We start from the raw sequence: 27,754 nt of genomic DNA, 5'->3' as shown, positions 1-27,754 counted from the left end.
CCTGTGGGTGCTGTGCCAAGGCTGTCAGTCTCCTCTTTCGAGAAGAGGTCAAGGGATGAAATGAGAGGAACCTAGCCATTTCAGCACTTGAGAGGGAATACTTCATGACGATTTTATTATCTTCCCTACTCAGAAAACAAATTTCAAAGCAGAGTCCTCTGTGTCCCCCTCATCGGATAGGGGTAAAAAACCCCCAGGGATACTGAAAATTTATATTAGACTAAAGCAGATCAAATGTAGTCATCATTTTATGAGTGATAAAGGAGATGGTCTCTCTCAGGACTGTGCAAAGAAGGTAATCCTGAGGTAGCCTGCTTTAGATCTGTTAATCGTGAGTGTTCAGTTATTTTTCTAGAATTATCTGAGGTTATTGAAGTTTTTTCTTTTTGGGCTGTAGAGATATTGCCATAACATTTTGTAGTGTAAATTAATGTTTACCTGATTATAGTATTCTCATCAGTCCAGTGAAAGGAAATCCTAATCTATATCTTCTGGGGAAGAGGCATAAATCGTTCTACACAAATTCTAAAGAAAATCTCTGTATGTGGACATACCAGATGGCTCCTGAGGAGAAAAATGTCAGGATAAAATTATTTCTTTCCCACCATATACTGCAGCCTATGCTTTGCTACAGGGACCTGGAGTTCCCTTCAAGTAATCAGTCCTCTATGCTGAAATGGCAAGAAACCCCAGATGATGCTGGAATACTCTTAAACACTCAGAGATCTGCATCATTCTGAAAGTTTGCAAACCTGGTTCAGTCCACATTTTTAAAGGACTTCTTGTCTTTCCTCACTTCCTTGGCCATTTTTCTTGTCTGCTACTTCCTTGTTTTTACCTCAGGAAAATCGAGCCCTCCTTCCTTTCCCTGAACAGAACCCAACCTTAACCGTATTAGCACTATGACAAGTCATCCCTGATGTTGGATGCCTCTTCTATGAGGCATCCAAAAACTGCAGAGTTGTATACTGTTTCCCTGGGTTTTTGAACACAGTGCTAAGAGAAAAAAAAAATCTAGATTTCACTGGCTTTCTGAAACAGCTGACTCAAAAAGGAGAGATTATTAAGAAAAAAAATCCCAGTTTCTCAGAAAGATCTGGGGAAAAATGACAGAAGTTCAGGCTAAAGAATTTTCTATGTAGAAGACATTATATCAGGAACAGCATCCTAGCTGAACTGCTCTTCTCTGAGGTGTACTCGCAACCACACTTCAGCTGTGATTTGAAACTACTGAATTTAGGAGTCCCTACTCCTGTCCTGGAGGCTCTCTCCAAAATGAGAAAGGAACTGTGCCACAGAGGGAACTCCATGCTGCGGTTTAGTTGGGTTTCTGGTGCAGGTATTGCCATGCCTCCAGAGGAGAAAGGCTAGAATGGCAATCCACTCAGGGGCAGCTTCCTCAAACTCTGAGCAAATCTTCAGCAATGCTTAAGGCTGGTAAATTTAAAAGGGTGTTTTAAAATTATTTTACCACTCTCTTGAACGAGTAATCCGACATTTGAAACCCACTGGAAACACAGTCAAGATCACAATCTTCAAACAGTCACAATCACCATGCTGAGTATCACTATCTTACATCAAAATGCAACCGTTTTCTTAACATGGATAGATCAACAAAGCATCCAAGCCAACATGTTGCTGGCAGAGCTTCAACGGAAAAGGCCTTCAAAATAACATTGTGAATTAAATGGTCTCCAATAGCACCATTCTAGACTAAACTGTCATAAGTAGCCCCAAACTGACTGAACAGGAGAAACCTACATAACTCAGACCACAGTAATTCTTCCATCAAGACCTTCATTTCTGGCTGAGGTATAGAACAGAATAATCTAATATGGTTTAACTAGCATTCAATTACTGCTTGAATTTCTCCAAACTCTTCCACTCATTCCGACTACCAATTATTTTAACATCTGTCTATCAAGACAAGATTTTTACAAAAACAACTAATGTTTCAGGGCTCTCCGACTTCAGACACTAATGAAACTAGATTATCAGAAAACAGGTCAGCCTGGACAACACTGATCACTGAGAAATCAGACCACTGTCTCAAGCTCCATATCTGAATTCCGGGCATCGAGTCACCTCTAAAAATCAGCACCACCCTCTGTTTATCATGTAGGCAGGCATTTGTTAGCTGCTCACAAACTCTTCCATAACCTGTAAATTGATCAGTGGAGAAGTAGTTAACAAAAAGGACATGTATTGGCATATTCTGATTTCAAAACTCAGAGCCAGTTCAGGCATTGCTTCTCAATTTGCAGCAGAGGGAGAATATCAAACCCTTGTTCCACCACAGCATCCCACAGACTGCAAGCAACTGTGTGGCAGTGCAGTTCTGAAGTATCTAAATGTTTGGGGAGCTCATGTACTTGACTTTTAGTGGTATTCAGATTTTTAAGACAACCTAAGCTTCTCATGGGGGGTGGAGAAACAGCAAACCCACATTGAGAATGCTGTTGAACTTGAGTCTAATCGCAGCCATAGCTCAGAAACATCACAGCTTCCCCCTTGTCCAGCTTAACAGGAAACCTCTATCTACTGTTCCTCTAACTCCTTCCACAAACACACAGAGCAGTCTGGACATATTACCCATTTCCTCCCAACCCATGGTTGTTTATCTCCTTAGCATCTGTCATGGCCCAGAAGTTTGGAGCAAGTCCTACACCAGTTGCTATGATGTAAATTTAAATCAACAGTTGAAAGGCTTCTAGGAGAACCCAGAAAAAAAAAAAAAAAAAGGGAGAGGAGAAAGAGAGGGAGAGGAAGAAGAGGAGAGGAGAGCTCTAATAAATGGGTGCCCTAGGGAGGAGTTGGAGCAAAGTCTGTGGGAGTGAGTTTCCACAGCTGCCTGATATCTCAAGAAAGCTACAGTACCTCCTCATTTTCACCCACAGCATCTTTCAAAGGTTTACTTTACACACAGACATGGGCACTAAGAATTCTTTTGAGGTTTTATTGTTTTTTCTGGTTTTATTGTTGAAAGGGCAATGCTATGAGCCTGCACAATAAAAGCCTAGAGGTCTGCTTGGCTTTCACGTCTCTACAGTCAAGTTCAAAAATAAATCAGGGCTATGTCTTCTCCATAGCAGCAGTATTATGGGAGACCCTTAGATTGGCACAGATTGCAATTGCTCCTTTGCATTCAAAGACACAGTGATGATTCAGTATGGGATTATATTAAACTATGTGGAAAGCCATTACCCCAAGTTCTCAAGCTGGAAACCTTGTGACTTTCTGTCATTTCTCTTCCTTATTTATAAATCTCTTGCTTCTTTACCTCAGCCCCCCACTCCAGAGTCTCCACCCTGACCTGCTTCTGTGCACTCCCGGAGGTAAAACCAAGGAGCTGCAGTTGTGACACTGCAGTTTGTGTGTCATAGTGTAACTGGGTTTCCACATCCTCCTCACTCTGTTGTAAAAGCACTTGAAGAGGAAGAAGGGCAAATAATGAAATATAGGAAAGCAGGAAAAGAGGAAGCAGCCGAGAGACAGCAGCCCAACTGAAATGCTAAGAATTATGGAGAAGTGACAGAAAGGGAAGCACAGACCAGGAATTATACTTCGTGGCTTAGCAGAAAAATTTTTTAAAACAAACAGAAAATATATAGGCTTAGCCTTTTCTGCCTCTGCAGCAATCTTCTGGATTACTATTCCTCTCCAACTTTTGCCCACCTAACCTGTATTCCCCTTCCAACCTACTTTAAGACAGTTACCAAATTTGTGCTACTCTGTGCGTAGCTGGACTTCACTAAATCTGATCCAACCACCAAGCCCCTCCTTATCTTCATATCAACCAAGTGTAGGTACTCCTCAAATCACTCTCAGAAAGAAAAAGGGGAAATCAAACAAGAAGAAAAGGCCTCAAAATGCCTAGCCTCAGGGTGCGAAGGCTCGATTAGGCAATGGTTTTATTTGCTGAAGGCAGCCACAGATGACAGAGTGATGGAAGAGTACAGAAGGAAATTGGCTAAAGCAGAGTAGGGATTGCCTAACTGGGCAATCCTGCCCGGCTGCCAGCGGATGGAGCAGACGGCTTAGGAAGTCCTTCCACTGAGATCATATACCATTCTGTCCCGCTCATTCAGAATGAAACTTGGCCGAAGCAGAAAGCGTTTGAAATTCACATGAAGATTTTCCTCTTCTCCATTTGCAGGCAAGAGAGATATAAAGGAGAACATTAACCTCTTTAAGAACAGAGTGGAACCCAGCTTTACACTCTCCCATTTCTCAGAGACTTTTCAACAAGAATTTGTCTGCAAAGGGGCTGAGTAGAAGTAAAAACCTGAGAAATGACCCTCTATAAATATCACAACACTAATAGTTAAGCACCCCTTTTGAGTCAAGCTCCAGTCTTTATCTTATCTGGTGGCTAACTGAATTTTGTAGTTTCTCAGGAAGACAGTGATGAAATCCTGCATGTAAATGAAGACAGGAGTCTTACACAAAGGTGTACTGTGGTATAATTATTTGTTCATCACTGCATGAAAGCTACCCTGTTGGAAGAGCTCATTCAAAACCATTTATGGCTATTCCCCCACAAAGGAGGCTGTCAGGAGGTGATAAGAAATTGGTACTAGTAAGGCTTCACTTTCTTTGAAACACTCTTGCACAGAGAATATCAACAGGCTCAGCTATTTTCCCTACCATTTATCTGAGAATTAGGAAATATCTTCTGGGCCACTCGATCAGTGTCTAGTTCTTCAGCTAAAGTTAATGTATTTTGGGACATGTGGGACAGAGAGATGACTTTACCTGTATAGGAAGGAGCTAGCCATTTCCTCTTGTAAATGGCAACAGTCTTTCAGACCTTATGACTGTTGGAGACCTGCACTGCATGTCCCATCCTGCAGCTCTGACTGCTCTTCCTCTTCCCTACAGATTCAGCACTGATACCTCTAGTTCACAGTGGCATAGTTTATTTTTCTAGGGATGGCAGGGTGACCAAGCTATGTAATATGCATGTACATGTACGTGAGAGGGACTGTGACCATTGTGAAGGTTTTGCCTAGCTTGTCATGTCCTACCTATTACAGAGAAAGGCTGGTGTATCTTTTATATTTGAAGGGCATGACCTGCCTTCTTCTGGCTTTACTGGTTCTGGTCTAGTTTAAACTTCAGTGGAGCCCATTTTGATTTAATTCAGCATTTCAAAGACAAAAACCAGTCATGCAGCTATTCAAGAAGCAACACTATGTCAAGTTAAATGAGTATTGTAAGAGAGAACTTAGCTATGGATGTTCTCTACAGAAAATTGACAGAATTTTTCTATTTGATTTTGTATGAGAATTGTCAAGCAAAAGAGGCAGAAATATGATTATTTTCCTGTCAAGCTGGTCATAATGTTACTTACTGTTAACCCAGGACAGCTGGAAACAGCTAAGCATTGGCCTCTACTGCAATTCTAGCCATAAGGAAGGGCATGAGTAGTTTGCTTGGTTAAAGGAGCAATACCACAGGGGAATTTTTATGCTGATGTAAACTTGGAAAAAAAGAGAACATTGAATAACAATAGAAATGGGCAATGCTTGGTCCAGAACTATTCTCAGTTTCTCATCAATTACAAATAGTAATCTTCTAATAATTCTCTTCCTCGCAAAGACTAACCTTCTGCTTCAGCCTACAGAAAATTTGATAACAAGCAAATTTTATGGCCTCAAAGGGGGACAGGGCACTGGATGCAGACTGAGGAAATCTAGGTTTAATTCCTAGCTCGGCCACAGACTTCCTGTGTGGCCACGGGAAATGCACTTAATCCATCATGTGCCCTTACTTCCCTATCTGCACATTTTTCAATTATTTTTTAATGGGAATAAGACCTTTTTTTTTTTTTTTTTTTTTTTTTTTTTTTTTTTTTTTTTTTTTAAGTTGTGGTGCTGTCCAGAGTGATTCCTACATCTGGGTACCTGTCTCTCAAGTGTCCTAAAACACAAAGCTAAAATCTGGCCACGCGCTGGCCACCCTCCTGACATGCATCCCACAGAAGATGACTAGGGACCATGGGGCAGGCAGCAGTTCTAGCTTGAGAGGCTGTACCACTTATGTCTTTGTGAAAATGCCACCCATAATCTGTGACATGTCCCACAGAATTACACAAAGGCAGAATAACTGTCCAGCCTAATAAACCTTGGTTATACCCATAAAATACTGGATATCAAGTGCTTGGAACCCTCAGCCAGTTCTATCTTGTCAGGAAATGCTTGAGGATTGCTCAAAGTAGGCTTTTTCTTTCTCAGACTAATGATGCAGAAGCAGGAAAGAAATCATATTTTTCCTCAGCTAGACTTTTTCCATGCTACCACTGTGTTCCAAGAGAGAGATATAAAAATCCCAAAGGCAACTAACTCAAGAAAAAAAAGTGTAAGGTTTTTAAACTATCCAAACCAGTTTTTAATTTCCTACCACGTTGCAGCTAGCACGGTAGAAGTTATCAGTGGTCTGAGAAAGAAAGCAAGAGAGGGGCTCAGACTGTACCTTTTTTGTAGGAAATGACTAAATACTGAAAACTGTGTCATCTCCAGTTCATCTTTGTAGTGCTTCTCATATATGTTCAGTTATGAGGTGTGAAATCCCACTCCAAACCAAACTGATAGAGTATTATTTTTTTTTTAGTAATGCAAAAGATCTTGAGAAATATGTCAGCAAAAAGAAAAGACTGGAAAAGAGGATGGATTTGACCCCTTGAAATTTGGGCTTATATCTCAAGTTTATCCTCAGCTGCCTGCCCTCTCAGGACCAGCCTCACTTAAGACTCTGTAACGTTGGCACCAGGCTGTAATTCCACTCATTGCACTGGCACAACCTGGGACTCCTGTCTGTACAAATCAGGTACGGAACTGGAAATCAGCCTTCCCCTTTTTCCAAAAGTACAAGCAATACAGTGAATTACTCCTCTGTACTAAGATCTAGATTAATTAGAAGTCAGGAAATTATTTCCCGATTCCCAAAATGATCTACTAATTTGCTCCCAATATTTATTTTATTCCCTCACGTACCATCTCCAAATCCTTCACTCATTTATGTTTACCTGTTTTATATTTTTCAACCTCACTTTTCAAGCTAAAGAGACACATTGTTTAAAACAAAGCTGAGTACTTTGAACCAAACCAATCCTACTGCACCCTGGAAGAACACACGACTCTTTTGCTGCAGCTATTAGAAAACCACATTTGCTCTCTGATCTCCAGAATACTATTTATGGTTTAGATTCCACAGCGCAACCGACTACATCTCGTTGTTCCCTACCTCACACTTACCTTGAATAGGACTTGTAAGGCTTAATTAATCAATCATGTATATAAAGCCTTAATTAGACTGTAAACTCTTTGGGGTGTGCTGCTGGTGTTTGTGCATTGTCTAGAGCAACAGAGCTCTGTTTCTCTTCCAGGAACCCTGTGCCACAACACAAATTCATAGATAAAAACAACAAAACAATTGGAGAGAAATGGCAGTAGAAACACCCAAAGCTTAATTCAATCCCCTTCCCAGTCTTACATAAACAGCAAGAGCTAATGTGGTCAGAGGACACACAATTATATGCAACAAGAGGAAGATCTGTGCCCTGAAAGTTGGTGCCAGGCATTCAGAGAGTGATCAGAACTTGGCCTCCCGTAAGGGCTGATGATCTCTTCAGACTATCAGCGTTGGCATTTCCTGCCCTCTCAGCATTTATGGAATATTTAAAAGTGTGTAAGCAGGAAAAGTTTCTCTTAAACTTCCCCTCTGCTCCTAGTTGCATGTCCTAGACAGTGTAAGTGCCTCTAACTTGGAGGAATCATTTAGTCATTTTAAAAAGCATTTTCCCAGTTTATGTTTCAAGTACTTTTCAAATATTGCAAAGGAACAGACACTAAATTTTTACTAAACATTAAGGATTGTAAGCATAGAAACACCCTAATGTGTGTCCCAATGTGCTACTAGACATTTAGGAACCTTATTCTTTCCCATGAACTACCAGGTTGCAACTCCTTGATGCTACTAAGACAGAGGGAGTGCATCAGTACTACTCAATCCAGGATGCATAATACACCTAAATTTCATACTAACACCCAGACATGTGGCTGGACTAAGAGGAAGGCAAACAGAAATCGAGAAAAACCTTCCCTATCAAAATGCAAAGCAGCTCTACAGAAGTTGCCATTTCTTATTAGCTAAGGTAAACTTTGATATCTGCGCTGTGACTGTGCTGCACTGTGGAGTCTAGTGTGAGGTCAAGAAAGGAAACGAAATCCTGCTAACTCCACCACCCAGGAACACATACATCTGGAAACACAGTTTGGGTTATTGGGTTATACAGGCTGAACTAGGTCGTGGCCAGGCAAGTTTCTCAGAGGCTGCAGCAAGCGTGCGGACTTGGTCTTCTGAAAATTAACCTATATCTGGTAAACTTGTCAGCAACCAGAGACAAAAATATGGGGCTGATGAATGATACACTGTTCATTTGGAGGAGAACATCTCAGGGAAAGTTCCTTCTGCCTTGTCCAACACAAAAAGACAAAACCGTGTTGGCTGAATATTTCTGAGCACATAAAGCACTCAAATCCCAGCGATCCTGGTATCCTACTGGCAGGGCTTTGGACTCTTGGAAACTGTTTGACATCAGGATTGTCGCTTGCATCAGAGCGGTGCCAAGAGCTCTCCTTGCTACCAGGACAAATGAAACACAGCTCACCCACAGCTTCAAATTCCTTTACATCAAAAGCACCATGGAGTCCCAGCAAAGCCTGCAGCTCACACCTTTGGGGTAACATGCTTCTCAAGAGAACGTTAAAAGTTTCATTTTCTGTTATCATCTATTTTATCGAATGAATGTGCAGTGGCTGTTAATAGTGCAGGACCGTGGTATGCTGTGGCAAACCTTCCCAGCAAGTCTTGTGAAATTTGTTTCTGCTGATGCAAATGTGCTGTTTGCTAGAGCTCCCCATTGCTATCTGATGAACTCCCATCCTATGCCTGAACGTGAAAAACACAACCCGCAGCCCAGAACGTGTGGATCACTGTGTTCTCAGGAAGTATGAAACTAATATAACTATTTGTGCTCTGTCTCACTGAAGGTAAAAAAGAGGGGTGAAAAAACCACCACTGCACATCAAACACTAGTCCTCACACAGGAAAGCCAGGGACTGCATTCTGCACAACTAACCTTGTCTCTGTGAGGGGTTATATTTTGCACTTGGCTGTAGCACCCTGAGACATGCAGAAGATTCCCTGAGTATGAATGTTGCTTTCTGGGACAGGAAAGCAGAAGATTCCATCACGACATCTGTTACAGTGAATCTTTTAATCATGATTTTGTATTCATAAACTCAGTTAGCTACTGAAACATCTCTAAGGAAGTTACCAAGTTAGGCATGCATCAGCTCTTAGTGGAAAGCTGTATCTCAAATGAGAGATACAAGATATTAAATCTGCATTTTCCATTAGATTATTTCAATACGTCAGCCATCTATCCTTCTCCTGTGAGGACCAGATGTCCCCCAAAACTTCACTGTGCAATCCTAAATTTGATATAGGACTGTAAAAGAATCTTCTGGAAAAAACATTTAATCAGTGTATCCCTCACTCCCTCACCCTCCATTACAGACCTTACCTGAATAACACTAAGAAGATCCTTCTAGTACCATGACCTCATATGCCTTCACAGCTGCCTTGGCCCAGCACAACTCTACACAGAATGCAAAAGCCACAACTGGTACAAGCAGGTCTTCCTCAGCTGCTGCCCACTTCCCAAATGGAATTTACACTTAGGTTTCTTATAGGGATACAGACAAATTAGCAGGAACTAACCTTTTCCTCTTTTAGGTTTGAAAAAAAATAGTTTCATAACATGCATTTATTTTGCAGTCTTTCCCTATTAAAAAGGATGAAAAGCTCAGCTTTCATGGTAAGTGCTGTTCTGCATACACGTGCTGGTTTTAGGTTTTTACATAGACATGTACACAGAGGAACTTGATTTTGTAGGCTGACAGATACCTCTTTGTATGTACATGTGTGTATGTGCATTTACACATGTAAAAGAACATGGAATAAATGGCTCCCAATGGCTAGAAAACACATTGCCATTTCAAACTTCAAAGGGAGTATTAAAGGCAAGAAATGAATCACAAAAAATTTGAGAAGTGAAAAATATTTTTGCACTTAACACCAAGGGCTAAATTGTCCACTGTATAAATCAGTCTCTTTCATGGCACACAGGAAAGAGCTTATTAGCAACGGTTACACTGTATAGCTAATGTACAGACTCATTAATGTGTAATTACAGAATAAACAATACCAGACTTCTCTAGTCTGTTTTGCAAGGAGAAAAAAATTTCCGCTTAACACCACAATAAGCCCATGATAGGATACCAGTTTTACTAGGATCTATTAGCAATGTGGTGGTACGATTAAACAAATGTGTTGCTACACCAGAGCTAATGCCTCATTACCATTATTCCTTCCTCATCTTTTACATGTGTTGGGCTCCAAAGCCACTGAAGTCTTTTGCTACCACAATTATAATTTCTCATTTTTATTTTTACTTGCCATTATGTGGACAAATGGGCAGGAAGCTTAACCCCTCACCAGAAAAGTCTAGTTCCCATTTGACTTCTAGATAAATTGTTGTAGGTCCACACCTGCGGTGGACAAAGTGACCATGCTGGCCACCAGGGCTTCCCCAACTCCCCTCCAATGTCCAGCGACAGGAGGTGCCAGTTACAAAATGATTCAGATTCTGGGAGGAAAAAGGACGAACCCTGACTCAGAAAGGAAACTCATGCCATGTCACTGCAGAAGGGATGTTCTCACCTCTTTTGCTCATGGTTTAGGCCTGGAGAAACCAGAGGGGGTGCTCTTAGGAGAAACAGAGATATTCACAGCCCAAATTGTGAATACATCCAGCTGAGGGACGGGTAGGGGTGGATCACAGACAATTTGACATTTCCCTCAGCCACATAGGTGTTTCTTTCCCTTTGCAAATCTGGGCACAAAAACTGAACACTGGGTCTCAGTCCACCCCACAATAAGGTGAATAAATGATTCATAGTGAATTCTGTACGTGCAGTGTTGTTCTCCCCTGAAAATAAATTCTCACATGGAAAGACCTGGAAGGATATCTCTGAAACCCTGATGTAGCATGAGGGATGCAGACACAGCAGTGTTCCCTAGCTGGCAGTCGCCATTTCAGTGCTAATGAAACCATCCCACTTCAACACCAACCACTGCCACCACTTCCGAGCATTGCAACACATATTCACAGCAGGAAAAAACAGGCTCAAGAACTCACTCCATATAATGCTGAGGTACACAGTACTGTGAATAAGGGACTAATCTCCCTCCAAAAAACCCCTAAATTGTCATTAAAAATCAGAACGCAAAGTTCTTAACTTAGACAAAAAACAAAACACAAAAACCACCAAAGATTCGGGAAGTTCAAATCCATAGTGGGGATGTTGGCTGATCACAGCTTCTTACAAATACAGGATGCTTTTAAATGATGAAATATGGAGAATGAATATTTCCTCTTCTAATAATTGCAACATAAGCTGAAAGTGTCGCCAACTTTAGTCAAAACCCACCTTTCCATTGCATTAAACATTTCTGTTATGTTACTTAATCAGCAGGGAGGGCAAAATCATGTGCAGATATTTTCTGTTATATGAAGGAATTATCAATTCCTTTTAAAGCTCCTCCCTACTCTTTTTTTTTTTTTTTTTTAATTTTTTTTTTTTTTTTTTAAAGGAGGTGTCATGGAGCAGGCGAGTTCTTACATTGTTCCATAAAATAATCTAGAAGTTACTGAAAACTCTGGTAAGAGCCACTTCCTCAGAAGTAACATTTCCAGGGTATAAGCAACTGGCTTGTGTGAAAGTTCTCCTTACTCTTCAGTCTCTTCTCTTTTTTTTTTTTTCTTTTTTTTTTTTCCTTCTTTTTAGACTCTGATTATGTGGCTTGGAAGAGTGGAAGTCAATTCATTCTGTCACATTTCTCCACTTTTGCTATATTTATTACACTTCTCAAATCAGATAATACCAGACCACCTTTGGGGGAGGAGAAATGGGGGAAATGGAAGATGGAAACTGAAGAGAAAACAGACTTTTTTTTCTTTTGATCAGCCCTCTTTTAGTTGGAAATTGAGAGTAATTCTGTATTTGCTCTGCATTTACTAATTCTCTGCAAACCTTCAATGGGGTTCTTAATCCCATTTTTAGGTATAGATTTTGGCATGTTAGGGTTGAAATCTTATTTACATCAGAGGAGTAGGAGTTACTCACTTGCAAAAATCCCATTTGGTGCCTGTGGCTTTACCATGGCTGCTGGTGGAACAGTAGACCAGACACCTTTTGGGGATCTCATGCCTACAATTTAGACCCCTAAAATGCTTTGGGGAAACTGCAATAGATGCAAGAACTAGGCACTACTCCTAACTTTAAAAAGTATAAAAATCAAAGAAAGAGAAGCACATACTAGATGGGTTACTTTGCTAGGAATTACATTCCCTGCATGTGCACATTTACAACACAGAATTCACTTACTGGGGAGGAAGCAGCAGAAAGTGTCTCACACTGCAGCCTGCAGGTCTAACTCCCTTTTGCGCTGCTGCTCTGCTGGCTCACTTGTTCAGGGAGGCAGCTAGATGAGGCAGAAGGGAGTTTCCAACAAGCTGTCTCTGGAGGCCAAAATCCTGGGGTGCTGGCCAATCTACCTTCACAAATTAACTGCCTGATGTGGTCACCTTTCTTCCCCATAAGTGACATGCTGTGAGGATAAGTCCACACAGGCTGCTATGATGTACCTAACTACCTGGGGCAAAGCTTCTTCCAGGGGCACCTGGGGCAAAGCTTTTTCTGGAGAGACCATCTTCTGAGGCTTCAAGAAAACTTGTATAGTGAGCTCAATGAGAAAGGTTAAGAGACAAATCTCTGTCCTGCTGCGATGAGTCATGTTTGCTCCTGGCTTTAGGACTATAGCTCCAAAAAGGAGCTCCCTCCATCCCCAAGCCTTTACCATGAAGGGCTTGTTCTACACTGGGGCAACCTGTGGTGGCACATAAATCCTTCCCTGCAAATTTCTTATGTGGGGATGCAGCCACAGTGATGTTGTGTTTGCACATTTTGCTGTGTGACAGAGCCCAGGGAGCCCACATCCAAGGGGAAAGCAATATGGCAGGTCCTCTGCAGCCAGAAACTGTCTCCTCCCAGGGAGGCACTGCAGCAGGAGCTGAAATTACAGAAATGGGAGGAGAGACTGAACAAAATCAAAACAGCAGCTTGTTCCGAAACGGCGCCTCTGTAGAGGCAGGTGGTCCCTATACTGTGCCTCAGTCCAGTGGTTAAGTTTTTCACTGAGGGTGCACTCCTGAAGAGCACTCGGGTTGAACGCGAACTTGTTCAAGGGATAAAGCAACGAAGAGCAAACAAGAAATAATACAGAATAGTGGGATGGTTGGTGTTGGAGACTTCAGATGCAGAGTCATTCCCTTAAAATAACCTGAGGTTTAGCAAGCTGCAGTTATAGAGGTCGTCTCCAACTTAAAATAAGCCCCCCTTCCAGCCAGAGCCCTGTATTTCTGAGTTGTGCTGCAGCCACGGCTGAGATCCTGCTAGATAATTTTAACTCCCAAGCTAGAATGGGGCTTATCTCTGAGGCACATCTCTTCTGCTCAGATAAAGACAACTTCCTCTAACTGCAGATTAGATCAGCAGGTTCAGTATCCGTACCTAAAAGCCACATAGCTAAACACATTGCCATCTCTCCAGTTCAAAAAACGCTTGCTGCTTTCTCACCACTGAAGAAACAAAACTTGCACAGCTCCCAAGCTTTCCCTGGCTTTTGCAAAGACGTTCCCCTCTGAAAACATAGCAGGACCCAGCAGACACTCATAAAAATGTCCACAGTTCCACAAGTTACACAGTTCTGCAGAAATAAGGGAAAAAAAACATAGTTTCACCACCACTACAATATCATGTTGCCACGCAGTGGCAACAGAAACCATACTTCCACCAAATGGGCCAGGAATAAAAAAAGTCCTTGCAAAACTAAATAGAAATCACTAGAAAAATACAACTCTCTCTTGGGATCAATTCTGTTGCCAAAGATTTGATTTTATCATGTGCTGTGGTTGCATCAGAGGACAAATTTTTATGTGCCTGCTTACACAGTGGCTCTGCCCTGGCTTTGCAGGGTCTGCATTAAGTGCACAGCCTAAACTGGAGCTGCCGTCGCTCTCCAGACTGGCTCACTCTCCCTTTGAGAAACTACTTTCAAACTTGTTTTGAAAATGTTTAAAAATGTAAGCATTTTTAAATTTGATACAGTAATTTGCCTTCAGTAAGAGGTCTGTTTTCCACCGGCCTTGTGAAAATTCATGCACATTTTGCTAAATCCTGGCAGCGTGGCTAATTCCTCAGCTTCCCAATGGCCCTGGATACCTGGGTCTTCTGCACCTCACTTCAGCACACTGTTTCACACTATGCACATGCAAAACATACCTCTGAAGGCTGGTATAAACTGTATATCCTATACAGCATATATAAGTGCATTCATGAATTTTGTGACATGACTTCTCACACTAAACCACCCTCCATCCTACTCTACAAATTCCAAGAAGAGTTTTGCATACAAAATGAAAATAATCCTGACAAAAATATCTCTTGTGTTCCCCTTAAAAACAGGTAAGTCATACCAGCAGGGTCTCCAAGCATGCAATACCAGTCCATACTGGGGACTGGTATTTTGGGGCTGGAAATAGGGGCTTTGGATCAAACAGGAGGGGAGATTCCCAACTTCCCTATTTTTAAAAGTTCCTAAAATATTTTAGTTACAAGTTTTTCAATTCCTTCAGAAGCCTCCTCAGTTGGACCTTCAAGCTCTTGTTTCATTGTGGAGGCTGAAAGACAATTCTTAAAGCTCCCCAAACCATCTTGAAACAATTTTTCTCTCTACTCTCAGAGCCAATAGGGCTATATGAGGTGAGACACCAATTATCAGCAATTATTTACAAAGGCTCATCTGCTCCTATTCACTTTCATACCTTTGAGCAGCAGAGATGTCCATCTGAAACCTGAGCAAGTAAAACACACTACACAGCCCTCCAGGTTACTCTAGTACGATTATGCGTCCATGCACACACATAGCACACGTGCATTTTGTTACCAATACACAACACGCTGCCTTCATAGTCACTGAACTCCTATAGGAGTAGCGTGCAAAGATGTTTAGCTCTGGCAGTCTTTTTCCTCAGCCCCTTTCCCTGCCCTACAGAAATGCCAGGGCAGCAGCGAGCTCGACCTGCCTCAAGCAACAGGACCGATTTTGCAAGCTGGGGTGGGGCACTTCTCCTTTTGGCTTTTCTCCCTTCTCCCCTCCGTCTGCAGCCTTTCTATGCTTTTACTCTGCCTCCACCCATCTATGTGTGAGTTGCAGCAGATTTATGTAATGGTGAGCTGTTGTGGTTGGCCTGGTGGCCCCTTAGCAATGCTCGGGTCCGTGCTCTCAAATGGTTGAGCTCCTTTTAAGGAAATAAAACACTGAAGCAGCTCAGAGTGAGGACACTTGTCTGCACCAGTAACCAGCTACTCGTGCAGGTTACCACTTCTGAATGCCCATGGCCAGGAGAGAAGACCCCAGGATGTGAAGGCAGTGCCAGCTTCCCAGTGATGCCAGGCACCATGGCTCTGCAGCTACACAAGCTTTTGCTTCAGTAACTGGGTTGTGGGAGGGAAGTAACTTGACATTTTCCACTGGAGGAGAAAAATGTCAAAAAGCTCTTTCCTTTTAACATCTCTTCCCACTCTACTGTCCTTTTTTTAAACAAATAGAGTGTTTCTAACTTCATATTAATCTCATCTGTCTTCTACTGATGTCTAGGATCACCTTTACTTGTTACTTCGGGTATCTTCTGTCAGTTGTCCAACAGTTTCAACCCAACTGGTTTTCAAACCAATTTTGAGATGGGTTCTCCCCACCTCATCCTCTCAGAAAGAAGAGTATCTGTACACATTATATATTCCAGGTCCAGACTTTAATCTGTGACTATGGTGGTGATCACTTTTTTCAGTGAGAAACCCTTGACTTCTGTGTTGGAAATCTCAGTGGTCATCTTCAGCATCAGTCAGCTGCCTGTGCAGAAATGGTGAGCCCACAGCCTCTTTCCGAGGCCAGTAACACTGTGAGATGACTTCTTGTTTTTTACCCTATGATGGCCAGCTATGGTATAGGCAGTTATGGATAAAGGAAGGTACTGCTTGCCCTCCTAGGCAAATGCTACCACTACAGCAAACGGCTTTTTCTGCATGAAATAGGGTATGACCTACAGCTCACTGAGTCATTAGCCTCCCACACATGGCTTGAGTTAGGATACAGCCCTAGGGCAGAAGGAGCCCTAAACTACAACCATCTACCACACACAGGCTGCTGAGTACTGGTTATCCACAAAAGATGCATGCAACAATTAACCTGAAACTTGAACAGAGACAGTTAAGAATCAGCAGAAGATTTTTTGAATCAGGTCCGATGTTACAGGTTAGCACACGAAATAGGGCTGCCTGTCCAAAATAGGCTGCAAAGCACTAATTCTTAAAAGAATGGAATTTCAGTGTATTTCTAAATAATTTAGATAAAAGGATATTCAGGATAGATGGTAAAACAGAGTCTCTAGTGCCTTAAAGAGCTGTGAAAAATCTAGCTCTTTGCTTGTCTGAAAACGTTCCTGGTGTATTCTGGAAAAACTAAATATAAAGCAGATGGGTAAGCAGAGAAGAAAAAAAAAAAAAAAAGTTATAGGTGCCAGATCAGCCTGAGAAGGAAATATGGGGTGGAAAAGAGGAAAAGGGAGCAGGAAGGTCTAGGGGACAGAGCAACAGCAGTGAAGTTTGCAGGAGGAAGCTGCTCAACACATAGTAGCATTCTGGGAATTACAACATTAAAAAAATAGCAAGGTCATGAAGGAAATGAAGAGAGATGGCAGTGACCAGAACATGGTTTTTAATATGTTTCTGCTTTGCTGTGCTGCTTGGGGTTATTACTAGAAACTGTTGATGACTTCCACAAATGACCTTTTCACACCCACTTACTGTTTTTGCATTGGTCAGAAGCAATGCATTTCTAGGGTGCCTCTGTCTGAGGACACAAGTCAAAGCACAGATTTCATGATCTCTCTTAAGAAATTTGTATCCTTTCTAGTCATTTTGAGACATTCAAAATCTGAAGGCAGCCAAAAAAAATCTGGGAAGTGAATTGAGTACTTTAGCTTCAGAAGTCTACACCTTCATTCTCAGAGCAGGAGAGGTATTTCAAATGGTTCTTTACCAGTTCTATAGTACCACGTTCAAATCTCAGTTTAGGGTCAGTAGAAGCAAGAAGATTTTTGAAAACACGTAGAGGAGCTAGAGCCTATCTTTCTTTTCTAAAAATAGCTTATTTCCCCTCATCTTTGACCTTTAAAATGCTAAATTGATGAAAGAGTTAATTAAACTTTTGACTCCAGGGTTAAAGGTTTCATGAAGTGTTACTACAAATCTGAGTAAGCAAACGGTCATTTGAACATTTCTATCTCACAGGCTGATTCAAATTCACAACAGATTTCTCACCTAATTTTAGTAAGATGAGGTAAATACTCACTCTTTTCATTGAACAAACCTGCAATTTCCATTGTTACCTCTATAATATTACAAGTACAAAAAATTCCCCAGGACCTAGTGGTCCTATCCCATAAATGGCTGACTCAAATTACCCTTCCTCACTGCATGTCATATGGACAGCTGATCTCTTAGGGCATTACAGATTAAGTGGAATGCACTGTAAATCATACGTTGAAATACAGTGAAGTGCATAGGGGATTACCTGTTGACGAAGGAAGCAGATGGGACGTTAGGAAAGTCATACAGAGAAAAATTGTTGCCTAGTCATATCTGCTCATGTGCATCATCTGTCAGTTATCATAGGTCTCAGTCTATCTCCTAGCTATGAGATATACATAATATCAGTGGGTCTTCACAATGCACTCCCACCTATCTATTGTTCTTCAAACTACTTTTTTAGTTCATCCTTTTCTACCTAAGTTTAGTGATAGAGATGAGAAATACATCTTAGGACTTGGAGATGACAGCGTTGCACTGAACACCAAGGCTGTCTACACTGCCATGCCACTGCCTACGTAGAAAGAAAGTCCCCTTCATCCCCAATACATCTATGAGATCATGTAGGCCAAACACCACTCCCAAGGCATCAGTATATCCCTAACAGATTTTCTTTTGACGATGATCCACAATGTGCATAGCAATCATATGGCTCCTGATATATCTGGGGCATGTGCGCAGACTGTTTTTGTAAAAAATAATATATTTTTTTTCAGTATACTCTTTTAAAAAGGTGAGTTTAGGGCTAGAAAAAGAAGCAGTAGAAGAGGTAGAAGAGTATGCAGCTTTACAAAAATGATAGACATTGCAAGCACTGGAGTTGATAACTACAGTTAAGATCATCCATAAAAAAGAGTACTGTGAATTGTCTTTGTTTCTGTTGACTATGGTACATGTCTCACTACAAGATGTGACCCTTCACAACCAAAGAGCTATGTGTAGAGAAAGTGGCTGTAGAGAAAATGTTGAAGTCAGGACATGGCAAAATCTAGTTTATTGCTGAGTGTACAAAGTACAACTAATGAGAATAACAGATGGAACTTACCATATTTAGGACACCAAAGATAACATTTTCTCCTTCTTTTATTACAGCAACTTCTAATATGTATTTATATTGATATATAATTAATTGAACTGTTGGGAGAATCATTACAGCATCAGCAAATACAAATTTCATCTTTGCTGGCTCTGTATGATATTTGTGAGGTGAAGTAAAATCAATGCAATCAACCCCCCTGTTTGTTTCTTCAGGCTTGAACAAAGGGTTTTAAAAAATTTATTATTTTTTAAATCAATGCTTAAATATTTTGTAGGGTTTAGTTACTGTGGGAGAAAAGAGGCTTAACTCATTTTACTGAGTTGATACACAAGCAGTAAAGGCAAGATTTTGTCCAAAGAGTTTTGGACTGAGAAACAAAGCACTAGGTAAGTGATCAGATTATTAAAAAGTATTTTAAAAAGTAATTTGTTCATAAGGTATGTCAATATACATGTAGGAGATGAACTTTATGCCTACATTTTTGGTAAGAGGGGATCAAGTGGCAAATAGAATGAAGATGCATAAGATGCTGCATTCTCTAGTAGCTAGTGCTGGAGTTCGGGAGTTCCTAATGCTGCCACCATCCTGCTGTATTACCTTGACTTAGTTATTTTGCCTTCTGTGCCTCCCTTTCCACCTACTATCCTTTACTGGACTTCCTTAGACAATAAACATTTAAAGGAATTTGCAATTTTTCTGTAAACTGTCTTCCACCCTGACTATCATTCTGATAATGGGAAGGTAAAGATGATGAGCAATAGTTTTATTTGTGGATAAAACCCCATATTTTGATAGACACTTTTCTCCTGAAATATTTTTATCATATAGGGCACTGATCACAGCATTCTGGGAGTCATTGTCTTCTCTTTGATTTTTATTTTTTTTTTCCCTAATAGTAAACAAGCATTGTGCTCAAGTGATATCATCTAGTCTGTTTTAGTGGACTACATGTGAGCTGATGCAGCAGCATTGCTAGTCCTTCGTGTGGAGTCCATGATCCAAGAATAAACATTTTGCAAAATCATCTCTGGCCAATAATTTATTTGAATCCAACAGACTTTATCAATTGTGGACTTCTACCTAGAAGAGTAAAATTCAGGTGTTTTCTAAAGTTCTCCCATTTAAAAAAAATCAAGGGTAAATGAAGATCAGATATTGGAATCTGAAACATATGAATACTATGTGTGTTCTAGTATGACAATTTCTAGAGAAATCTGAATAGCAGATAACATTCAAATTAATAAAAATAAATAATAAAAATATCTGACAGTTTACTGAATTTTTATCAATTCTGAGTTCAGATAATTTTAACCTGGAACAACATATTTAATTCCATTTCCTATGCAGAATGAAAACCATCTTTCTTGGGGAGAATTTCATGCAATCAGTTATGCTTTAGAAATAAGATAAATTGTAGGATCTTTGTAACTTCTCTGTGAATGAAAAGGCTTGCTGTCCCTCAAAATGCCTTTTCTAAATAGAAGGTTGCACAAAACCCACTAAGCACCTGAGTAATCCTGGGCAGAACAAGATGAAAAGGCACAGGACCTGCTTGTATACCAGCTTGCTAAATAGTACTTCAACATTATTGACATATTATATAGTAATATTTCTTATCAGAGTGGATTAGTCATCTTACCTAAGACTCTCTCATTCTTAGCACTCTGTTGGCCTCCAGTACTAGTTGAAAGGTCTTCTGGTACAGGCATAGGTTCATCTGCATCATCTGGGACATCACTAATTGGAGGACTTTCCTTTCCTAGTAGTGAAGAAAGTAGCATCAGTTAGTCATCAGAGTACCTCATTTTCAAATAATACCATAAAAACCACCACAAACCAAGTAAAACTTAACAAAAAACCTAAACACTACTAAAAGCATGACAGTGTTAGGACCAAACCCTGCTATCCTACAGACAAAGCTTCTTTTGAATACAGGGGGATTATATTTGTGAAAAGAATGCATGGCCAATATTTCTAAATTTACTGGTCTGGATACACAGTTATCTGTCTTATAATTTTGGATATTTGTAACATACATGGGTATTTTTCAGCTGCTATGCTCCGAAGATCCAGTTTAGACAACATAGAGTGACAGATTACAAAAGTTATCAAATGGTCATCTTTTGTAGAAACTCTTCTTTCTTCCAAAAAAAGCTCCTTGAGAGCACATCCAGATTTGCTTCAGTGACATAGTGAAGTCTAACCCACAAGTATTCTGGGGATCTAACAGAACTACCCCAGAAATAAAACTTTATCTCCAACTAAAAATGCAACTTTATTTTCAGCAAGCTTCACTAATACCCACAGATCAAGCTTTGGCTGGTCCTTGTGCCTACAAGTAATTAAGTGCTGTAACTCCTGAGACTTCCTAAAACGTACAATTAGCAGAGGTTGGTCAAAACACGACTTCAAGGGTTTTATGGTCTCTTATTTGTAAAGAGGAAATGAACCTCAGTATCTTGTGTACACAAGGTTTTGCAGAACACAGTCTGGTGCTTTAACGTGTTATAGGTATTATGGAACTGTTTTAGTGCTGAATGTAATACAATAAGGACAATAACTCTCTTGCTAATTAATGCACTTCCAGAAATGGTGAGGTTTCTTGGTTTAGCTTTCAGTCACAGCATATATGTTCTCCCCACATTAATACCACTGTTTTGAAGAGCTTCTTTTAAAATGACTTCACACATCTGTAACAAAAGCATGCCTTGGAAACAATTACCAAAAGTATTATTTAAGTGAGTAGTTTCATCAACTATAACTAAAAGGCTGGTCTTTGCACTAATAGTAAAGACCGGAATAGGCCCAGAGCAGGATTTGAACTCAGTGAGACCTTTGTCTCCAAACTGGAGATGTTACCAATTTACACTGATGCAATCTAATAGACACCCTGTGGCAATCAGCACACCAGTAAGGGCAGTAATTTCATGGCACAAGCAAATTAGGGTTTTGTTTCCAGTGAGAATTCCCTCCTTAACACACAAACATTCATTAATCCTGAAATCACTTCTCAGAAAAGAAATATTAAACCAAATGTAGCTTACTTAAATGACACCAGTCTGGTGATGGCAGTTATGGATTTGACCTGAAAGAAGAAAATGGTTTTCTCCCAACCTGCTGGATGGAGCAAAGCATTGTGCTTTCTAATCTATACTGATCATGACAGGAGGTGAAAACAACAGGTAGTTTTAAGTCATCTTCTGAATTAGCTGGTTTGGGTTGTTTGCACAAATCTAGGTTTAAATGAAGAGATTTGGTGACTGCATTTCTTAATGTTGCATTTATCAGATTGTGGAATAATCTCTGAACAGGAGTGGTGGGAGTGGCATCAGGTGAACCACCTAAATGCAGCCAGAGTGCTCGAAGGTAGTGAAGGAACAGTCTCGCACTGGCAGAGGTACTGACTACATGACTTCATAAGGTCGTCTCCTCCTCCAGCTTCCGTGGGGTATTCTAAAGGGCAAAAATCACACCACTGGAAGCAAGTGCAAGAGTGAAGGTGGATTGCATAAGTGGAGAAGAAGGACTATGAATTATAGAGCAGAGGAAAGTAAAAGCAGGAAGTTCATTAAAAGAGTTTTTGCCATTCACTGTTTAGCTTCTTATTTAGTTATTCCCACAGATTTTTCATTATTTTTGAGATGTAAGGAACTTAAAAAACTGCCAGCAGCTTTCCAATGCAAGTCCCACCCTGCCAAGCTGAGGTATCTCTTACAGATAGGATGCATGGGTGAGGAGAGACAGCAGAAATATTTTGGCTTTTTCAACACTTCCCTCCCCACACCAACAAAACAAAAACAAACAACCAGAAGTTTGATCAGAGGGTAAGAGGCAGTCTGGTGAGAATCCGCTATCTTGACACTACATGTAGGTTAAGGAAATTTGTTAAAAAGTAATAGTAATCAAAAGTCACCTGCATCATCCAAGATTCAAATTGTGTTCCCACTTACAACAATGGAAGTTGATGATTGGACTTACTCTAAATTCAGAAGAACACTTACCCTAAAAACCTGAAGGCTTTTTTTGGCTACAAACCAATATAAACACATAATATTAGACCTATGAAATAACAGATAGCAGACAAAGTCAATCTTAGTTTGTAATTCAGCATCCAACAATAAGCAGGCTAAGTAGGATGTTTGGAAGGTAAGTCAAAGCAGTCTTTTGGAATAGAAACCTGCTAGTAGATCAGTACTTCCCAGTTTATGGTGAACTGTTTGGTTCACTAAAGAGATATCAATCTTCTACTTGTTAACAGCCGTTTGCCCAGTTGGCATGAATCAGACTAGCCTCATGGAGTTGGTGGGGCAGAAGCCAGAGATCTGATATGCTTTCCTCTTTGTAAGAGACTGCAGTTCAGAAAGCTTAGCAAACTTGGCTTTAATGACTCATTTCATATCATTTGATTTCTTCCTGTTACACATGATCGACAAATCCCTGCAGGCAAAAAGGCAGGGAGAAAAGAGTGGATTTAAAATAGATATATTTTTCGAGCTCTGTGTCCTGGATTCTAGAGCATGGTATATGTATTTCATGCTTTAACTACATCTAAATTGTTACACCATGATAAGTTTGCTTCTGCATGGTAATCTTACCAATACACAGTCTCACTAATATCCTTTTGCCAATGAATTTAAAAATGGAAAGGGGGTGGGGGAAAGGAGGGAACAGTTTTCCATTTAATTTCTAACCAGCATGTCCAGAACAATAACTGGTCAAAAGCATGGAGCCAAAGCAAACCCACCTAGTGGCAAGTACTGGGGTAAATCATTAAAATGTCACATAACAGAACAAAGTACCATAGATTTATTCCATTCCCATTTTAAATCTTTGCTCAAAAATAAGAAGTGAAACACAAACAATGTAATCTAATCTTGGGGCGGGGGGTGTGTGTGTGTGTCTTTTTTAAATTTTATTTTTATTTTTTTATAAAAAGCTACCTGATATACCAAACAAAAAAGACAAGGGAGCTGTAGAGGTGAAGTTCTGTTTCTGGCACTGCCACAGATTCATGGCACCCTTTGTTAAGTCATAAATGGAGGTAACTGCAATAGCAGGCTGTATCGTACAGTCCCCCAATTCATCCTGAAGCTCTGAAAGATAATCTCAGATTTCCAAACACTGCCACGTCTGTATGAAATTGTCAGAAAAGTACCTCACCTATCAATGGTGCCTGGTTAAGACCTTCAACCTCTCTTCAGTTTCCTCACCTGTGCCCTAACAGTATAGTTGAAGACAGAAGGAAAGAGAGGAAGGGAACAAAGTGCCCAGCCCAGTAAGGTTTTATGCATCCTCTATTCCTACCAAAGTCTGTAGCCTGGTGTCTCTTTAGCATCTCCATTCAGTTCTGAGAGCAATTGAGTTCATGCCAGGTGGGGGCTGCTGGAGCGATGACTGTTAAAAAGAAATCCAAGGCAAGATTTCTTACAGAAATCTCATTCTCTATCCTTTCACAAACTAATGTAGGGAGTATTTAATACCAGAGGTTTGTTTCCTATGGAAACAACAGAATCACTGGAGAAGTTATGCAAGAAAAACAACATGCACATTTTTCTGGATGAGAGTCACAACCCAGTTCACATTCCCTTTTCACTGCTAGAAACTTATACCTCCAGTGATGAGAAGGTAACTCTGGGACAGAGGCCAGGATCTCAGGTGGGAGATACCAACCCAGGATACACTCATTTCCACCCTCCCAGGACCTAGCAAGAACATCAAATGCAAAACTCTTCTTCCTGCTTTTGCAGAGGGTGGCACAGCCTGGTCGGTGCTAGGGGATCTTTTAATGTTAGATGTGGAAACATTTGTACTGTTTTTTCACCTTCCTTAACTGTTAGGCCCTAGAACTGAGAAAAAAAAGAAAGAAAAAAGCAGGAAAAATACTGCTTGTTAAGTGAGATATTATCTGTGTTTTCTGACTCTCTTGTATGGGTGCCGGATACCGTTTGGTTAAATGTATGTCAGCTCTCTCCTCATTTCAGAACTGCAACTGCTTGCCTCATGAAATATCACTTTCAGGAGAAAAATAAAAAGTGTGAACTCTGTGCTAGTCACACAGTATTTCAGTTCCTCTAGGATCCAGCCATGCCTGGATTCCCAGAAGTAGGAATGCCTGTGCACATGAAGAGTTTGGCTCACTCATTCTAGTTTTATACTCTTTTGGCCCAGTTTGCCCCTGCCACACCTGAGTCAGCTACAGCTGCAGAAAGCACATGGCTGCAAAACACTGCTTTTGCGCTGAGAAGACTGTTTCTACAGACCTATTTTATTTCTAGGTTAAAAAACAAAACAAAAACCCCAAAGAAACCCCCTAAATGGATTTTTTTTTAAAATTAATTTCTTTTAAAACACAATCAAGTGTTCTAGTGAACCAAGTCACCTAATTCCTTAGGGTCAGAGAGCAAGCTACACCTGACGAGCATTACTCACAGAGCAGGAGAAATAAATAAAAGTGTTTTTCAGCTTGCAAGACCATCTCACAGTCCTGAAACTGTGCAACTGTCTAACTGGCTCCTAATATATACTAGAACTCTCTCATCATGCAAGGAAGCATCCTAAACACATGTAGAATCCCAGGAGAAGAGGGGGAAAACTCCTTTCTGAATTCACCAGACTATGAGAAAGAAGTAGGTAACATTCCTGTACCTTCAGATTTTCTACTTTTGAGGTCTAGTAAGAATTTGAGAAGAACCAGTATCTGTGGAACCTAATCTGACAAACTCCTGTTTCCAGAAGACTGAGTTCACAAACAACTCAGATCATAAATGAAAGTAAATTAGCAAGTGCTTTCTTTGGCCAGTTGTTCACAAATCCAGCTAACAACTCCATACCACTCACTGCCTCTTGCTCACAGAAAGTACCAGATGCACAGTGACAGAACAGCAGGAAGAGTTCAAAGGAGATTTTTTCCCCTGTAAACTGTTTATGTAGGGCTAACTCTTATCAGAGGTAAAATTCCTCTTACACTGATATTTTTATTTTTTTTTTTCTTTAAGAGAACCCTCTGTCATCACAGAATAGTACTATTCTCATCAGCGTGATTTGCTGAAAAACTGAAAGTCACAGGAAGGTACTACAGTGGTTCAAATCCTGGAAAAATTTTGAGAGCTACAAATTATATACATAAATTATGTACATATTTACATTTACAGAAACATTCAAAATGGTGACATTTCTTGCAAATCTTCCCTCTCGAGGAGAGAGGCAGACCATAAGGAAGGCAAAGTGTGTGACTTTCTAATCTGCTTCTTGACTCGAGGCAGCAACTCCCACACTTGCTCCTGTCCATGTCAGAAGTGAAAAAAGCAATGCTCTGGTAAGGAGCAGCAGGTGTGGAGCTCAAAGTAACACTGTTGTAAAGAATACCACAAAGGTTAGGTGTGGGTATTCAGGGGGGCCTGTGCTGCTGCAGAGGAAGAGTAGGTCGGTGCTCCCAGCCCCAGGAGCTCCCGCAAGGCAGGAAGGGGTTTCTGCAGCAGGCAGAGGACCTGGGCTCGGATCACAGCACCTCTCACTGCTCCGAGCAGATCCACAGTGCTTTGTCTGCATAAAGGATTAAAATCGCACTGGTTTTTCTGCCTAGGCCACACATGCTCCAAGCACATCATGGATAGGACAGGTTTTGTTTCATTTACAATTTGTTTCAGCATACGACAAAACACTGATATGTAAGTATACCCAGTTACAATTTCAAAAATGTTACCGAGGAGGGGAGTGCAACATGCCTCTACAGGGCTGATGAGGAATGACTTTCCTATACTAAATGTAATTGGTAATCTTCTGTTGGCATGAAGGATTCTTATATTGTTGTTCTTTCACACAGAAAATATCTTTGATTTTCAATTTTCAAATGACACTAAAACTTCTGGATTCTAATATTTGAGAAAACTCAACATTTTTAAAAAGGAGGTAGAAAAAAAAAATTGTGTTCATATATTTCAGGAAAACCCCATGACCTAGCCACCCACACTGCACGCAGACCTTTATGATGTCCTATGACTGGTGTCCAGGTCCTGAGCCAGCAGTGCCCAGGTGCTGCCTCTTAAGAAAGAACCCCACTCCCAGCTATCTGCCTGGAGCCATCTTGGGGATGGGGCTGCAGTGCTCCAGGCTGAACACTAAAAGTGAAAACTGAAAGCCATTAACTGTTGCAGCTACCAACATATTAGGGAAACTAGAAAAGAGACTAACTTGTCCTTATTCAACTGCGGGGAATATGTACTATCTTATTAAGTCACTTTAAGGAACATCTCTAAAGAAGTTTAGAATAAAACCCTTCATAGGAATATCAATACAGGGTAAAACCGCAAAATCCTATCCATGGCACTACAGGGCAAATTTTAGAAACCTAACTCCCTTGCTGCTTAAAAATTTTTTGAAATATTATCATCTTGGACAAAACCAGTTACAAGTATAAAACCTCATGTCAATCGGTTGGTGGGTTTTTTTGGTTTTTTTTTGTTTGTTTGTTGTTTGTTTGTTTGTTTTGTTTTTTTTCTAAGTGTTTATAAGTAAAACAATGCTCTGGAAAAAGCCAAATAACCCTATGTTTTAAATAAGTTTGTTTGCTTTTAATTAGTATTTGCTCCCCCCACCTGGTGAACTTTGTTTGTTCTATATTTATTTTGTAACAATCAGAATTTTGTTCCCAGAAGAAAGAATGTAAATGTGCACCTGACCATGCTTCACGGGTATGCTACCACAAGTTTAACGCAAAATTACATCTAGGCTTCTATATTCCCTTGACTTCTTTATTTACCCAGCTCCTTTTATAAAATCCATGCATTGGTGGGCTTGATATCAAGTGATAACATTAATTATAACTTAATTCCCACTCTGGTTTTAAAAAAAAGACTCAAAGCAATTTTATTGAGAACAAGAAAAACATTGTACTGTGCTAGAAAGATGAGCAGAAATTTAGGATTTTCTTTGTAGAAGTATTCTTTAAGGACCTCACCTGAAACCTGGGACATATCTTGAGCCTCATCTGTTTCCATTTTCCTCAAGTTATCTGAGAAGAGAGGAAGAGCCTTAAGTTAATGCAAAATAACACACACATACAGAAAAAGAAAAAAAAAACCCACCCCACGCACACAGA

The 27,754-nt window shown here is 40.4% G+C and overlaps 1 protein-coding gene across 4 annotated transcripts in view; it reads right to left on the bottom strand.

Moving 5' to 3' along the window:
* IKZF1 (IKAROS family zinc finger 1) overlaps window positions 1–27,754 on the bottom strand; it is a 70,092-nt gene that overhangs the window by 29,573 nt on the left and 12,765 nt on the right. For all 4 annotated transcript variants that reach the window (XM_026843494.1, XM_026843496.1, XM_026843497.1 and 1 more), the window contains exons 2-3: window positions 27,614–27,667; window positions 20,297–20,416 (exon numbers count right to left, since the gene is read on the bottom strand). In XM_026843494.1, the coding sequence (XP_026699295.1) occupies window positions 20,297–20,416; window positions 27,614–27,653 (160 nt within the window). In that variant the 5' untranslated portion in view covers window positions 27,654–27,667. The remainder of the gene's footprint in view (window positions 1–20,296; window positions 20,417–27,613; window positions 27,668–27,754) is intronic.

Source organism: Athene cunicularia (genome assembly GCF_003259725.1).
Source record: "Athene cunicularia isolate RWA chromosome 2 unlocalized genomic scaffold, athCun1 chr2_part1, whole genome shotgun sequence".
Lineage (NCBI taxonomy): Eukaryota > Metazoa > Chordata > Aves > Strigiformes > Strigidae > Athene > Athene cunicularia.
This window is presented reverse-complemented; position numbering and strand designations above follow the sequence as displayed.